The sequence below is a fragment of the Polyodon spathula genome, chromosome 40 (genome assembly GCF_017654505.1).
Source record: "Polyodon spathula isolate WHYD16114869_AA chromosome 40, ASM1765450v1, whole genome shotgun sequence".
In the NCBI taxonomy this organism is placed as follows: Eukaryota; Metazoa; Chordata; class Actinopteri; order Acipenseriformes; family Polyodontidae; genus Polyodon; species Polyodon spathula.
The window spans coordinates 1,446,898-1,463,122 of record NC_054573.1 but is presented as its reverse complement, the minus strand read 5'-3'; the positions used below and the strand labels follow the sequence as shown (position 1 = coordinate 1,463,122).

The window sequence follows — 16,225 nt, the reverse complement described above, 5'->3', positions numbered from 1 at the left end:
CCCCCACACCAAACTCTACAGTGACTATCTAGCGAGGCCCTAATTTAAGTTTGTCAAGGGCAGCTATAGCAGTCTTCGCTTGCGTTGTAGTTTGACTGAAAAAGTGTGCACAGTGAAGAATGACCAAGTTTAAAGTTACAGAATTGCAATAAATGAGTGTTCAATACTATGTAGCTTAGATTATTCATATTATTAGCTCCAATCTGATCTTGGTATAGAGAAAAACACAACTCTTTACAAAAAAAAAAAAAAAAAAAAGTTTATTTAGCTTAAAAGCATTTATAAAAACTCAGATCACACTGACAGGAACCAGACACAAAAGCATTCACTTTTTATAATAGTTTGATAGATAAAGCAAAGTGAAAAAAAAAAAAAAAAAAAAACCACTATGTACACCCCCAAAAGTTTGGGTTACCATGTAGAGTCTGTATAACTCCGATAAAAGTTTAAGCTCAATTCAAATAAGCCACCGTATTTATTTTTAAAAACACACAAAGTGTTTAGCTACAGTGAACACCTCACCTCCATAACCACTCAAATTCTTTAAAAAATTGCACTTTAAACTTGAAATAAATAAATACTAGGTTAAGAACATTGTCTATGTGTGGGTTACATAAAAATGGAGTACAATTAAAACAAAACAAACAAAAAAAAAAAACTTTGAAGAAGAAAAGGCACTTGGGTTTGTTTTCTGAATTTCCTCCTTCACCCCCAAAGATGAGGACATCAGACACTCATTTTAAAAACAGGAGCTGTAAGCTTTTAGTTAGTTGCATTTAAGAAACAAATATAACATTTTACAGGATTCTTAAACATGAACATAATACTATTTTTAAAAGGTTCAAGGACATTGCACTACAAGGTTCACGTCAAAGAAATTGTAAAAAGAAAAGATTTATGGGAAAATAAAATGGGAAGCAGCAGTCTATTGTGCAAACACACACACACATGTTTAGATCCATAGAATACTGTAGCAGGCTTGTAAAATGTTTTGCTGCCACGCTAACAGTTTGAGTCCAGTTTCTTCTCTGTGATTTTAAGCAGCATGTCGGAGTAGCGCTCCAGCAAAGCCAATGTCCTCTTGTCTTTGAGTTGCCGTGTGGGGGATGGAGTTGCCTCTGGCCTGTGAGGGGCGCTGTGGCCTGACTTCCCACTCTCCACAGAGTCAATCTCTCTCTGCACAGAGGCGAAGGCGTCAGTCAGGATAGCTTTCATCTGGACTTGCTGTTCAGGTTTTTCGTTACAGGTCACCACCTTGAATAGAACATATAATTAAAATTCCGTTGTACCGGTAAATATAATTGCAGCTTCTCCATCATATGGTGTGAATGCAGACAACAGATAGTTAGACAGCCTTGTCATTCTTTTACATAATACTTAAGTGCAATGTAAAAAGGGCAGGTTCTGGCTTTGTAGTCTTGAAGTGCTAAAGCTAGGGAAGCACAAAGCCACTTCTTATTTTTTTTTTTCAGTAACACTGTCTTGAAACCTGTTTCTAGGAGACCTAGTTTGAGGCAACTGTGCTGAATCAAAACCCAAGTCTCCCCTTGTGTCCCATGTAGTGGCCTGAGACCTAGTCTCCTGAAACCAAGTTCCAAGCCACACAGTGTTCTTCAGAGTACAGCTGAAGTATACTTCCTAAACCTAGAGCCTCACCTTGCTGTAGAGACACAGCGCCCTCTTCAGAGTGTCCTGCAGCTCGTTCACAATCTGCTTACAGTTCTGGATACTCACTGGCACATCGGTAGAATCTAAGACACACACAGGAGAGAGGAGGACAAGGCTAGGAATTCAGTTAACATTTTTAAAATGGATTGCCAGTATTTGAGCATTTCTTAAATTTTTTAGCAACTTTAAAAACCTTCTCAAATGGCAACGTCCACAATAAAAAGTTAAGCCGATCTGTACAACAAGAACTCAAGTCATGGAATGAAGACCTTGCCCAAACGAACCCACAAGAAAACCATTCTAGGGTTTACTACAAGCTTGATTAGAACCAATGTATACATAACAAACTGAATGGAGCAAACTGCTAAGTAATGGGAGTCTTATTCTCTCCAAGGTTGGATGTTCATGAAATTTGTTTACCAGCTAAAAACAGTAAATTCTCAAAATATAATTAAGCAGCACTGCCCCAAATCTCTTTATGGACACATCTGGGACAAGTAAGTGAGGAAAACAAACATGTCTAGCAGCAATGCCTATCCTTTTTAGCAAATCTGAAACAAAAAATAACACCGAATCCACAATACAAATCAAATAAGATTCTTAACATTACAATAATGGAATTGTAACCGGCACAAACCTGGGTCTGCAGCATCTATCCTCTCTTCCTGGCAGGGTGTTCGTGGCCGCTGAAGCTCAGCACTAGAACCAGAGACCTGGGTGGTGGAAGCAGGGGGTTCCTCTCTGCCAAAGACAGCTTGCTGGGGCTCTGGATCAGGAGGACAGGGGGTTTGTTTCTTTACAGGGCTGGGGGGAGCTGAGACGATGCTCTCCAGCGTGTCATTGATGTAGCTCTTCCCTTCCTTCCCCAGGGATCTCATCTCGGTGGGAGTCACGAGGGAGAAGAAGGAGGGCTTGTGGACTGGAGGAGGAGGCATCAGGATACGATCGGAGGAGAGGTCCAGGTGGAGACCTGCCCGAGCCTGGTGGTTTCCTGGTACAGTCCCCGGGTCCGGGTTCTCCTTGAAGGCCTGTTCTCTGCTCAAGAGCGCCTCCTGTTGGTTGGTGGAGAGGTCCACTGTAGAGGCGGCACGGCCGTTGGGGTACAACTCGCTCCCCTGCTGCTCCTCAGTGCTCTCACTGTGAAGATTCTCTCCCATGGAGACGCTGCGGGACATCGTGGCTGTCTTGGCCCGGGAGCTGGCGGTTGTTCCCATGTACCTCTGCCTGCCTGGTTTTGCCGCAGGAACCTCTTTTAAGTGGGAAGGCAGGGAGCATCTCCGGGGACTGGAGATGCTGTCCTGGGCAGAGAGGAGAGCTTCTAACTGCGGGTCATCTTTGAAGCAAGAAGGTTGAGAAGAGTTAGGGCACGTTTTGAAATATTTGTAAAAAAAGGTAACGGGCGACTCACAAGGTTCACTTAAGGTTGTTACTAGTTTTCCTTTAAAAGCAACAATTGTGTAGCTTAGACTCCTTTTAAAAAAAAAAAAAAAAAATTGAAAATGTATTTTCATTATGCATCTAAAAAAAAAAAAATACTAGTAACATTAGTTTACATTTCCCTTTTGCATAAATGGCACATTCCATGTATATTTTTTTTTAATAAAAAGCATTTTGATTAAGGAGGTTTTTTTTTAAAAAAAAAGTTCCCTTGACACCAAAAACAAACAAACAAAAAAAACACACTTTCTACAGCACACATTTTTCCCTGTATACCTGAAACGGGCAAACCAAACTACTTTGAACCACCCTACGTACGAAAAAGAGAAATACTCCTAGGAACATCTGATGCTATCCGACTTCCATACTGATGTTTGCAAGCCAGAATTCATATCCATTGCATGTTGCTGACCACATCTTTAATTGTTCATGTGGCTAAAGGTTACAATCAGGACCATTAACACTCCAAGTTTATACAAATCATAAAAGTGTACACCAGAAATGAGCATGCAGTGATTTGGAAAGTCAGAAAACCGCCAACAAAAATTCCTTAAAGTGCCATCATGATACAATCCTTCTGTATCATTATATTACATTCACACAAACATCTGCTAGTTAAAACCGATAGGTGACAATTTAAAAAACACAAAAAAAAGGATTTGCAAGGTGTGCCAACCCAGATTTAAACACAAACACGACTACCTCTCTGGGCAAAAGCGATAGTCATTCTCTTGGGGTTTGGCTTCTGCTGTTTACAGTTGAACGAGGAACTTCGCATCCTCACTGTCGGGGGCAAAATACAATATCAGCTCTTTCCCCCAAAAAAAGAAAAAGAAAAACCTCCCAGCAACCAACAGCAGGTTGCTTTTACCAGATAAAAGGCACTGCGCCTGTCTATCAAGAATGTCTTCATTTCCTACAAATTCACAGAGAACCATTCAGCCACTCCCAAACACGCCTATGCAGTCAGAAAGTGACTGTAGTCTACGTTGCTATGGGTTGAATACCCTGATCTACAGAAGAAACGCAGCTATAGTGCCTCTGATGCCCAAGCATCTTATTCACGCAAGCAGAGTGATTTTTTAATTAATGTTAAATTTATAGTGGCCAGTTGATTTTCACCTCTACCACCCCCGCGCTGACTCGGGAGCAGCGAAGACAAACACACGCTGTCCTTTGAAGCGTGGCAAGCCCGCATGATGCCCCACCAGTCCACAGGGCTTGCTGGTGCTCGGTGAGCCGAGGACATCCTGGCTGACTTATGCCCTCCCCACCCGGGCGGCACTCGGCCAACTGTGCACCATCCCTTGGGAGCTCTCGTCCACTGTCAGCAGTGGAATAGCCTGGGACTCTAACATGCTAACCTCCAGGCTATAGGGCGCATCCCGCGTTCCATGTGGACCGCCTTAAGCGCCACTCAGGAACCCCTACAGAGATGTTTCAATTGTCAGAGGTCGGTCTCAGTTGAAGATGTTAGAAGTGGCCCCTACCTTTGGGCTTTAATTCTTTCTTGGCTGCAGATTCAGAGGAAGACTCATCGGAAGCAGTCTTTAAAATTGCCTGAGAGCGAGAGAGATATTAACACACACATCATCCTCCTCCTTTCAACATCTGAGGTTTCTGTATTCCAAAATCTAGAAAACACCCAAATAACTGGGCAGTATTGTGTGTGGTTACAAAATCAGTTTGGATCATTTGCATAAGAAATCACTGTATAAAACATTGTTCACTTTCCCAATTCAGAAAGAACAACCAAACCTCGAAATAGATGTGAAACTCACTGAACGGAACTGCTATGGGGTTCAGTTTACTAAGGGCTGGACTGAAGAGATTTGTATCTTATTGTCAATAACATTTACAAGAAAAATCAATGAGAGATGCATCTCCTTTAAATAAAATTGAGTCACGTCAATACCTCCCCCTGCCTCCTGGGGTCACTATGGGGTTTGCCGCTAGGCTCCTCTTCCGGAACTTCGAGAGTGGAGAGGAGAATCTTGGGAGGTAAGGCAGCACCCAGCCTGCAGGGAACAGATTGGAACACAGAGTGAGACGGTCTTTGGGACCTACAGGAGGAATCCTAGAAGGGAAACCAAAAAACGAAAACCTTACCGCAGTTTGTTCTGACAGCGAGAGAGAAATCTTGCAGAAATACTCAGTCTTGGGTTCAGGAAGAGGTTGTCAGAAGTCGGCTTGAGGTCCTTTAAGTTTGCATCAAACTTTTCTGTGGAAAGAAACAGATCTGTTTACAGCTCTGGCCAAAAGGGTTTGCATCACCTAGAATTACAGCATTGAGACAACTAAAAATAAAAAGAAAAAACAATAAAACGATCTACTGGAAGTCATATTGATACAGTAGTATTTCATGTTAGACTTCAAAATGTCACATTTTTCAATTTGTCAGTTTATGTGGAAAACATAGTAACATTGTTCAGCAGGTTTCATTCAACTTTATGAAGCAAAATTAGTTCATTCTATAGGGTGATGCAAAACTTTTGTGCATAGCAATAGGTGGAAGCTGCAAAATATGGAAACCATTTAACTATCAAACTATTTATACATATAAATTAGTAGTGCAGGTATTCAGAGTATGTACTGTGGCTCGAGTATTCCTAACACTGTTTGAAATGACGGTGGATTAATCCACGATAGCATTCTGTATAGAACCAAAAATATCCCACATTCAGAATTCTATCCGTGTGTTTTTAGCACGATGTGAATTGTGTTTTGGTTAGGAGGAGGGTCAGGGCTTACCGTTGGTGAGGTCGTCTGCCAGGGTGTCAAAGTGGTGCCACAGCATCTCCTCCTGGTCTGGAGTGAGCATAACGGGGGCGTCCCGGGACAGGCAGGGCTCCTCTTCCTCCTCCTCCTCCTCTTCCTCCACCCCAGAGCTGCCTGCTGAGCTCAGCTGGCTCAGGGAGTCTGCATCTGTAACACAAAGCGCCAGTCACCGCCCCATTGGGGTGTGCAGCTCCCAAGATACAGCCTTCAACATGTTCATCAACAAGCAGGCATGAGACAGGAGTTTGAAACCAGAGACTCTGATTAGCACTAAATCTCTTTCATTTCAGATTAGTCAGATTTGTGAAACCAGCTGTGTATGAATCAATGATTGATTTATTAGCTTGAATATATTCTCACGGTTTAGTTTAACAAAAACAAGCCAAATCATTAAAAAAAAAAAAAAAAAAAGGCACAGCAGGGATAGAAATTTGATTCATTCCTGCTTTTACTTCGAGTTCAGTAAGACACAGCTGAGCTTGTTTCAGTTTTGCAATTTTTCTTGGTGGTTTAGAATAGCAACATTATCCAGGGTAATGTAAAAATAGGTTCAGTTTTTAATTGCTTGCTCCTAGTAGAACTTGCCCACATTGTGTCTTAAAGACCTCAATGATTTATCATGCAGGGATGGAAACACCCCCCCCGCCCGCCCGGGCAATTTGATCCATTCCAGGTTTTACTAGGATTTTAATAAGACACACATAAGCTTGTTACCCTATACACACACTGTGACTAATAAAGCTCCTAGTAAAACCTGGAACGGGCGAGACTATGTTCAGGGACTGACCGTCCCGGTGCTGCTCCCGGCTGGAGGCCTGGCTCCCTGCTGAGCCCACGCAGTAGGCACTGTCGGGGCTGTTCTCCTGGCTGTTCCCCTCTCTACCCCACCTCCGAGCCTTGTGGGACGGGCCCCGACACAGTTCCTTCACGTCAAAGTCACTGGCCGAGGAAACAAGAACACCTGTCAAATGCAACCCTGCACCATTTCAACATGTTTTGCAATCTTAATGATTTATTTATTTAAAAAGCGCTTTCCAGGATTTCTCAAAAAAAGGGAGAAGAATCTGTGCAAACCGCCAATGCTAGAGAGGTTAGTGATCAATCCAATCCATTAATGCATCCGTTACTTATTTGGAAAGGTGTTACAAATGATCCTCCTATTAAAGTTTGTTACACTGGCTGCAGATGTATTTAAGCAAGCAATCCTCCGATAATGAGGATGCACTGGAGTTGTCTGGAATATTTTGTAACAGTGCCAGGACAAATACCCAAACATTTCTTCAAGTGTATTTAAATATATCATTTTTGCACTGGTTCCTATAACAGAACTTACAAACGGCTGTATCTAAATTACCATGCAAAAGATTAAACGCACAAGCCTACGACCTGTTTATGAAAACAACTTGGTGGGAAACAAAGTCACAAGACTCAGGGCACTTAAATACCTCAGTAATTCTGGGATGGGAATAAGACTCCTATTGTATAGCAGTTTCACCCATTCCAGGTTTTAATACAAGTGTGCTGCCACAGAATATCGGCAACAAGCTCAGGGTGCATCTTATTGAACTCATACAAAAACCAGGAATGGATCAAGCTGCTATGCAACAGGAGTCTTATTGCCATCCCCAACACTGAAATGATACAATGTTCGTATCGAGTGAATTTCCCTACCCGTCTCCTGCCAGGGAGGCCACAGTGCTGTTAGCGGGGTACAGGATATCATCGCTGGTCTCTGGGGAGTCCAGGTCCTGTCCGAAGATCTCCTCCGCGTCAGGGAGCTGCAGAAAGTTTGGCCGAGCTAAAGGCTGGATGAGCGGGTGGTCACTGACAAACTCCTCCTCCATCATCTAGACACACAAGCAAACACACACACACACACACAGTCATTAAGCCATGGGGTCAACCTCAACTGTAATTGTGCAATTTATAATTGCAATTGCACCTGAACACTGGCAATATTACTATTAAAGTTCAAGTGTGCATTTGTCATTCAATTGTTAATTCTATTTAACGACTTTCAGTGGCCCATTTGTTAATAAAGTGTATGTTTCTGTATTTGTACCCGTGATTACTGATGTCAAAGCAATGCAAGCCGTTAGCTACTCCAGAAACTTCAGGACTGTAATCAGTACCGGTTTGATTTATGTACAAATCAAAATGCTTTTGATTAGCATGAATCTACTGTAGTGTACGGTTTACTACTGAGCATGTTAGAGGGGGATTTACAAAAATATAAAACAAACAAAAAAAAAAAATAATACTACAAATGAATTCGGTGTCCCACTGACCTCCTCCTCGTCCTGCTCCTGTCCCAACAGACTGTCCAGGCTCTGGGGTTCAAAGCCGAGCTCCTCCATGAGCTCCTGTGCCCCCGTCTTCTCTGCCTCTCTCTGGGGGCTGGGGGTCAGGCACATCTGCAGGTAGCGGGTGTCCAGCAGGGTTTTGATCTGCTCCGGATCGGCTCGCTCCGCCCAGCGCCCCTGTGGCTGATACTGGTTGCTATGGCGATGCTCTCGCCCAACATCTCCAGGGTTCTCAACCTGAACGGGACAGGCTGGTTTAGGGTTTGCCAGACGTGGGCTCACTACAATAACAAACTGAACCTTGACACACCTGCCTAACTGCAATGACAAACTGATAGAGTACAGATCAATCTGTTATACGATCAATCCTTTATTTTCAGCCACTTTGACCCTGACTCTTTGGAAAACAAACTCTCTAGTATGCTTCTGTATTTGTATCATTACTGCTGGGTTATTCAGAACAAAGAAAGAAACGTGTTAATGTGGGTAGTTGTTTATGTTTTAGTATATTTGTGATTCTAATTCTTGCAGTATAAATGTAACTAACTGAACAAAACACCACTGTAATCACAATTTCAAACACTTCTTCGGCAATTGCAATTATAATTGCCCCCAGGTCTGGCGTTTGCAACAGAGACTTAGCGGGATTAAAAAGTGGGATTTCTACCAATTACACACAGCTTCACAACCTACCATTCTCTTTGCCCAGAGTGGAAGTCTCCCATTGGTCTGAAGGAAGATGGGGTCCACCAAATCTATCGGACAGAAAACCCAAAGAGAGTCATCAAGCAAATGGAGGAAACAAACATCAAACCCAAAATATCTAGGACTGGAAGACACCCGACGATCTACAGCTATCCAAAACTAAAGCGAAACATGCATCTACTTAATTGGGTTAACATTCAGTATTCTAGAATCACATTTTGAAAATATGGTGTCTTCAAAAACAGGAAGGCACCCTGACTGCAGGAGAGACTCCCAGGTCAGTTTGTCCAAGAGGCTGAAGGTTTGTGAATTCTCCCACCGTCCCTAAACTCTTACCCTGATCGGAAGAGTCCTTGGCAGGGGTCTGTAAGGAGCCTTCTTCCTCTAGGTCCTCCTCCTCCTCCTCATCTGTGGCCACTCCACTGGGCACAGTGATGTAAGTCTCCCTCCTACAGGAATAAGTCATGCCCCTCACAATCAAAACAATGCTTTTACAACCACTGATGGGAACCATCAACCATTACCCTTCCAATGTTAAAAGCTAGGTTGCCTTTGTGTAAAGTATATCCTTCATATTAGAAATAGTCTCTCATAATGCTAAACAGTTAAGTTTTACATCACCCTATAAAATTAAGTAACTTTGCTTTATAAAGTTCAATGAAACCAGCTCAATAATGTTACATTAACATATTTAATTACATACCGGCTTTGTAGTTTTCCATATATTTCATGAAAAACCGACAAATCAAAAAATGTGACATTTTGAACTCTAACATACTTCTATTCTGGCTTCCGGTAGACACCTGCGATATTTTGCAGTTTCTTTGATTACATGAGGTTAAATAAAAGATCTAAATGTGTTCAGTTGTTTGTTGTTTTGAATTAGCCTGATTCTTGGTGATGCAAAAAACTCGACCATAACTCCACATGTATTTTCCTACCTGATCTGAGTGTGGTGTTGCAGTGCCCTCTGCTGGCCACAGACCTGCTTGATCTCAGCAAGCCGTTTCCTCATACAGTGGGTCATTTGGGAGTCCAGCCTCCAGATAAACACACAGCTGTGTAGGACAGACACACAGTTCTATAGAAACTATTCCACTTTGTATAAAGAATAACTGGGCATTGAAAAAAAAAAAAGGCAAAATCCTCTTACCTGTCACCAGAAACCGTGATCAAGTGTCTGCAATCATTGCTAAACCTCATCGCGGTTACAATCTCTGAGTAAGAAAAAATGAAAAGGGTAGGAGAAATATGCAAATATGCAATATTAAACACAACAAATGAGCTTCAGTCTGAAGTGTGATGTCTTCCGGATTATTGAGTGAGAAGATGTACCTGAATGCCCAAACACTGTGGCCACACACTCGCCAGTGTAGAAGTCAAAGATAGAGATATTCTTGTCTGAGGAACTGGTAGCCAGAAACATCCCAGACCGGTCCATTTGTACCTGGATTGGGGGGGGCGGAAAAAACAAAGTGTAAGAAATAAATAAATCAAGGCTTGTCTGTTTTACACACTTAATACAGGTTTGCTAAGAACATACTGTCGTAAAGGTTCAAGATGTTAAATTATTTAAGACCATCACTCACTAGGTTTAACTAAATGAAAGTAAGGCAGTCTCAAAATTACCTGGGAAACCCAATACTTCAAAATGTGTGTGGTGTATGAACAACACCACAACACCGGTAAAGTGAAGCAGTTTATTGAACACCAATTAGCTAGACACCACTGGTGCCAGTACCATGAAATCCTCAAACGCATCGTTCACAGTTTAAATTAAAACTGGTGACCAAGTCTCACAACAAATAGCCTTCAATAGCTCAGCCAGACAAGCGTCTATGAGGCAGAACTTTTACTAGCCAAATGTAATCAAACTTCAGCTGCTCTAGGATCAGTTTCGGCTCCTTACCTTTAGAAGAGTCCCGTCCTCACTCTGCGAGCCTTTAAAACATTTATTCTGCTTCCCGCTGTCAATGTTGTAGATACTAAAGAGCATGCAAGGGAAGATATTAATCAAAACCGAGCAAAAAAAAAAAAACTACATCACACACAGGTCACGCCAACGTGCGTTCGCAAGAGACAATGCGGAGATCTATTTCTAGGTATGTGTTTTGTAGGAATGTTTTATTACATAAAAACTTGAAGAGCTGTTTATTGCGTAGTGTGTTTTATGGTAGAGGTGTCACTATACTGAGATTCCATCAGTTCAAAACTAGGATGACTTCATACCGGATATTCCTATCCTGACAGCCGATCGCTGCGTATTTCCTCGTTGCGTCGATATCCATGTCGTACAGAGTGGTTTTTCCAACCACATGGTGAGTTCTTGAGAAGTTAATGCCGGCTGCAGACTGAAGAATGAGAAACTGGGATTGCAAAGGCTGGTTCTAGATTGAAGTCAATAGCAGCTTGTTTCATTTGACTACGAAGTAAAAGTTTGTCTATCAAGCGATGCAAAACTTTGTCATAGCTATACAGTACAATCACAGCATTAACAAATGCCCACACACAAGCCTTCAGCCGCCTCATCTCGCACCTTTTCCGCTGTCCGGAAATATATACTCTTATCTGCACCACAGCTGATCATGCGTACATGGCTGCCATCACCTGAAAGACAGAAAGGCGGGAGGTTGTAACTCTGGGTAAAAGGAGTCCAGACAGACTGTGTCCATTTCACTTAACACTGTAATAACCGAAGTCAAACACATTGGATTCCTTGAACGCCAAGCCAAAGCTTTACCTGGAGGCGCAAGTGGAGTAAAATAAATGTCAAGTTTGCAGTTGGGCCATGGCATATTCCCCCACCGCAGATGGCCTTGTTTCTGTAAAGTCAGGACCCACCTGCGAACTTCACTGCGGTGATGGAGGCGGAGTGGTCATCCAGGGTCTGCTCCAGGCTGTACTGCTTGTCCACATTGAGCACGTGAATGAGGCGATCCCTGCTAGCCGTGGCTAGCAGATTCATTCCTGAACACACAAAACATTTTTGTGAAATACATACAGCAAAGCACATCCCGCACGGGAATGAGTATATTAACATAATTAGAATAAAAACAAAAAAAGGTACATATCCCTTAAACCCGCCTTATTCGTTATTTAAATAGGGCACAGGCGCAGCTAGACAGGCCAATGCAAAACACCTGTGCCTTACATAGAGCAAGCTAAAAGGCACAGGGGAGTAAATGGAAGCAAATGCAAAGTCATTTTCCGAGATTAACAATAATTGTAATGTTATTAAAACCACCAAGCTCCTGCTGGTCGATACAATTAAGATTTTTACTCAACTCTGGGGAAAAAACTGCCTTTGCACTTCAAAACTGGAGCTACTTGACATTGTAGAAAAAGCCACGTGTTTCATCTCCACAGAAGCATTACTTATTAAGACAGTACATCGAATCAGACTATTTTAATCTTGTGTACTCCCCCCCACACTTACCTGTCTCTGGTTTGGAGTACTCAAGACAGAGAACCTCCGAATCATGAGCTTCAACATTCATCACCTCATCCAACAACTTGAGATCATAGATCCTGAAGGAACACAGAGCAACAGGCACATCAGGAAACAGCAGGGGCTCCGAGAAATGCATTACCCAGATAACTAAGGAGAGTGCTCCTGTACAGCAGGGATGAAGCAATCCACAGCAGTGAGCCATACTTCACCAGTAGTTTTATTGTTCTTTAGTTACGTTTGATCATTTTGGCAAGTAAAAATATAATTGTTGGTCTGTTAACACATTTACATGTAGCAATATATGGACGTAGCATATTTTATACTGTATGTAGCACTATTACAATTTTGACAAACGCTTTTCAGCTTCAAATCTCACAATGTTTTCAATAGAACGTTTTTTTGTTTTTTTTTAGCTGAACAGTTCCCCCCCCCCCATCAGCCTTGAAGACATTGTGAATTTTATTAGGTTTGTTTTAGAACAAGGAGGTGGTCAACATCTTCGAACATACAAAACGTACTTTCAGCCCACACCCCTTTACACTACAATTCATTTGATTAAAAAATAAAGTAAGAAGCAATTTTTATGTTTTAATGTTTACCAGGTTTATTTTCTTGGAACGTGTTTACATGTATTGTGAAACGCTTCTGTAGTGGAAAACAAATAACCTTCCTCCTTCATTATGTTTTGTTTGTGTAAAATGTTAAAACAGCCCCTAAACTACATATTCATTTGAACCCAGCTCTCAGGCCTGCCTGGAGAGCAGCACCACGCTTGAGATACCTGAGGTTTCCACTACGGTCCCCTGATGCCAAGTGATGCCCATCAGGGCTGATTGCCAGCACCCTGATCCCTGCCTTGAGGTCAGCGCCATCTGCCTTCTCCGTAGTGTCCTGGAGATGCTGGATGTTATTCCCCACGTACACCACCTTGAGCAGATCCTATAAGCAGAAACACACACGTGCTTACACATCAAACACAGCTCAACTGTACAGCTCTGGCCAAAGGTTTTCAAAGAACCACCCTAAAGAATCAACTAATCTGGCTTCACAAAAATTGAAGGAAATCTGCCGAACGTTACATTAACATATTGAATCGCACACTGCTTTGCTCTGCTAGTACGACAAAAAAAGTGAGATTTCAAAATCCAACATGAAATAGCGCACTATTGTGGCATCCAGTAGACCCTTGCAATTCTTTGCAGTTTCTTTGATTGCACGATGTTAAGTCAAATTCTGTTTATATAGCTTTCTTTTTAAAAAAAAAAACTGTGTCAATCCTAAAATTAAGATGCAAATCGTTTGGCAATTGCTATATATTAGGCACCAACTTCAGCTCTTATATGATCCATTTCAAATACCATGGCCTGCAAGAAGAAAAGAAATGTTGAGAAGCGACCAAAGTTTCTGTACTGTTATAAAAGGCAAGTAAGAAAAATATCCCATCAGCTGTGTGATTATGCAAGTGACTGAAAACATGCTTCGACATTTAAGGCCAAAGATTCCTCGGATTTCAGGAGTACGGACTGCACTTGAGTTCTATTTACCAAAACATGCAAAAGATTCGTCCTGTTCAGTTCCCTTCTGAATTACATAACTTAACTCCACATTCTTCAGCTCGACAAATAATCCAGAACTTAAAGGTTAAACCTGCATATTCCAATTGAAATGCACATCTTTTTTTTTCACGCTACAGTTGCAACTAAAGAAAAAAAACGTGTCTAGATATTTTCTCTACTAGAAACGTTATGGATTTAACCAATAATGTAATACTGCTATTTAGACAGCAGAGGGCAGCATTCACCATTCGGCAGTATTAATACAATCAGTGTAAAAGACTGAAGTCAGTCTATACTGTTTTACAACACAAGCAGATGATATACAGAACAATTACAGCAAGCAATGCTGTATGTTTTAGATATCCCTTAGTTGGCGACTATAAAGGGACTATAAAACGGTGCTTGTCAGTAGAATCAGCAATTTTATAGAAGCTAGCAGTTGGGGGATTAATAGCATGCCAGCCGCTCCCCTGGTTCAATAAAACAGCATGCAAATGCTGCTTACATGGCTGTAGAAGTTCTTGTGGAAGCCGGCGACGCCGATCCCAGTAGCTGGTGAGCTACCGTCCGTGTTCCACAGTCTGATGGTGTTGTCCGATGAGCAGGTGAGGAAGGAGCCGGCAGGCAGGCAAGCCCGGGAACACTCCTCCAGCTCTGGGTATGTCTGTGAGGGTAAAGGAACAGTATTTAGGAATCCCGAGGAATCTCAAACAGAGCTGTTAAATAAAATACTGGCTTCAAATGAAAGCAGCTGAACAAAATCACAACAATAAACCCTCTAGAATATTAAATTCCTTCGAAAGAATTGGAAACCGATTTAAAAAAAAAAAAAAAAGCAGTAGTTATATAAAATGATTCTTTTCTTAACTGACATTTTTCAAAACTAGCCACAGGGATGGAAATAAGACTCCTGTTGAATAGCGGTTTCACCCATTCCAGGTTTTACTACCAGCTTGATTAGTGAAACTGCTATGCAAAGGGAGTCTTCTTGCCATCCCTCTAGCCGTGCACCAATGGGGCGGGTTTTAGATTTTCACATACCTCGACGCTCCAGACGCACCCGCTGTGGTAGAGGGCAGAGTTCACCTTTCCGACCTTCCTCAAGTCTGTCACGTCCCACACGTACAGGCTGTGGTCACTGTACACGCAGGACAGCCAGCGCGTGGACGGGTCAAAGGCCAGGGCCACAGCGTCAGGGTACCCCACGTCCGGGTTCCGGTCAAACAGGTGACTGAAACAGCGTACGCACAGAATAAGAAAATGCATCTGTTCCGGATTGATATTTTGCATTAAAAAAATAAAAATATTCAATTTAAAAACTCCTGCATCATCTAAAAATATAAAAACTGACGTTAAAGCTTAATGAGAAGTAACAGAGACTGTTATTTTGAGACAAGCCCCTTATTGTTTCTGGCTGGTAACATGGTGAAGGCACGGTGGTACACTGTTTGAATATTCGTGTAATTAAAAATCAGGGATGGACTCCCATTGCATAGCATTCACCCACACACCTGAGCTTGTTACCTATATACTGCAGCTAGCCAAGCGTCTATTAAAACATGGAATGGGTGAAACCGCTATGCAATAGGAATCATCTCTGGAAATGTTCAGTTTCCACACCTTAATGTACCCTACACATTTATCCATTCACTAAACATTTAAAACTAAATTCAGAGACATCAGCCACTAAACTCACTCTGCACATCATACATTCAAGTTCCTAGTTTTAGTTCTGCACATTTCTGTACTGCTTACTACACGAGGGCTGCTGTTTTAGGTATGGTTAAGTTTATGCCAGTTACAGTACAAGCATTTATAACCTTGGAAGAGTTGGGAAGTTCTGAAAGGATGTGCACATCGCATGCCATCTACGTTGGCATAATAAAAGGCTTCAAGAAAGAACACTGGAATATCTGATTACACAATAAGGCAGAGCCTCATTGGCAGAGGGAATGCAGAGAGATGTCAAGTCAAGCCTACCCTGGCTCTGTTCCCTTGGCAACGTCCACTCCCAGGTGGTGGGGCTTGGGAAGGCTGGTGATGTAACACAGGTCCTGGGGGTTGAACACTCTGATGGTACCGTCCGCGCAGCCGCAGAACACAAAGTCTTCACTCGCAACGATGCAGTTAGAGACTGGAGCCTGAACAAAACCAGGCAAGGTCAGCACAACAGAAGCCCTAGAGGAGGAATGGGCAAGCAATTTCCTAATCCAGACAGCGGATAGGTAATGCATTAAGACCAATGTTCTGGTCGATCACATCTCTAATGGAGTACTTCTCACCGGCTTTTTTGACTGCAACAAAAGACTCCTATTGCATAGCAGTTT

At 42.3% G+C, this 16,225-nt stretch overlaps 1 protein-coding gene across 2 annotated transcripts in view; it reads right to left on the bottom strand.

The window, feature by feature from the left end:
- Window positions 1-287: 287 nt before the first annotated feature.
- The window catches only part of LOC121304925 (WD repeat-containing protein 62-like), a 28,365-nt gene continuing 12,427 nt past the window's right edge, over window positions 288-16,225 (bottom strand). The window contains exons 8-32 of one of the 2 annotated variants that reach the window (XM_041236357.1): window positions 15,879-16,039; window positions 14,940-15,129; window positions 14,404-14,562; window positions 13,124-13,281; window positions 12,328-12,419; window positions 11,733-11,858; window positions 11,428-11,498; window positions 11,121-11,242; window positions 10,801-10,876; window positions 10,227-10,338; window positions 10,045-10,108; window positions 9,833-9,949; window positions 9,228-9,340; window positions 8,880-8,941; window positions 8,172-8,423; window positions 7,555-7,730; window positions 6,671-6,822; window positions 5,857-6,030; window positions 5,215-5,326; window positions 5,021-5,123; window positions 4,596-4,665; window positions 3,808-3,888; window positions 2,306-3,001; window positions 1,657-1,751; window positions 288-1,254 (exon numbers count right to left, since the gene is read on the bottom strand). In XM_041236357.1, coding sequence (XP_041092291.1) covers window positions 1,003-1,254; window positions 1,657-1,751; window positions 2,306-3,001; window positions 3,808-3,888; window positions 4,596-4,665; window positions 5,021-5,123; window positions 5,215-5,326; window positions 5,857-6,030; window positions 6,671-6,822; window positions 7,555-7,730; window positions 8,172-8,423; window positions 8,880-8,941; window positions 9,228-9,340; window positions 9,833-9,949; window positions 10,045-10,108; window positions 10,227-10,338; window positions 10,801-10,876; window positions 11,121-11,242; window positions 11,428-11,498; window positions 11,733-11,858; window positions 12,328-12,419; window positions 13,124-13,281; window positions 14,404-14,562; window positions 14,940-15,129; window positions 15,879-16,039 — 3,786 coding nt within the window. In that variant the 3' untranslated portion in view covers window positions 288-1,002. The remainder of the gene's footprint in view (window positions 1,255-1,656; window positions 1,752-2,305; window positions 3,002-3,807; window positions 3,889-4,595; window positions 4,666-5,020; window positions 5,124-5,214; window positions 5,327-5,856; window positions 6,031-6,670; window positions 6,823-7,554; window positions 7,731-8,171; window positions 8,424-8,879; window positions 8,942-9,227; window positions 9,341-9,832; window positions 9,950-10,044; window positions 10,109-10,226; window positions 10,339-10,800; window positions 10,877-11,120; window positions 11,243-11,427; window positions 11,499-11,732; window positions 11,859-12,327; window positions 12,420-13,123; window positions 13,282-14,403; window positions 14,563-14,939; window positions 15,130-15,878; window positions 16,040-16,225) is intronic. The other variant, XM_041236359.1, reaches the window with a different exon arrangement.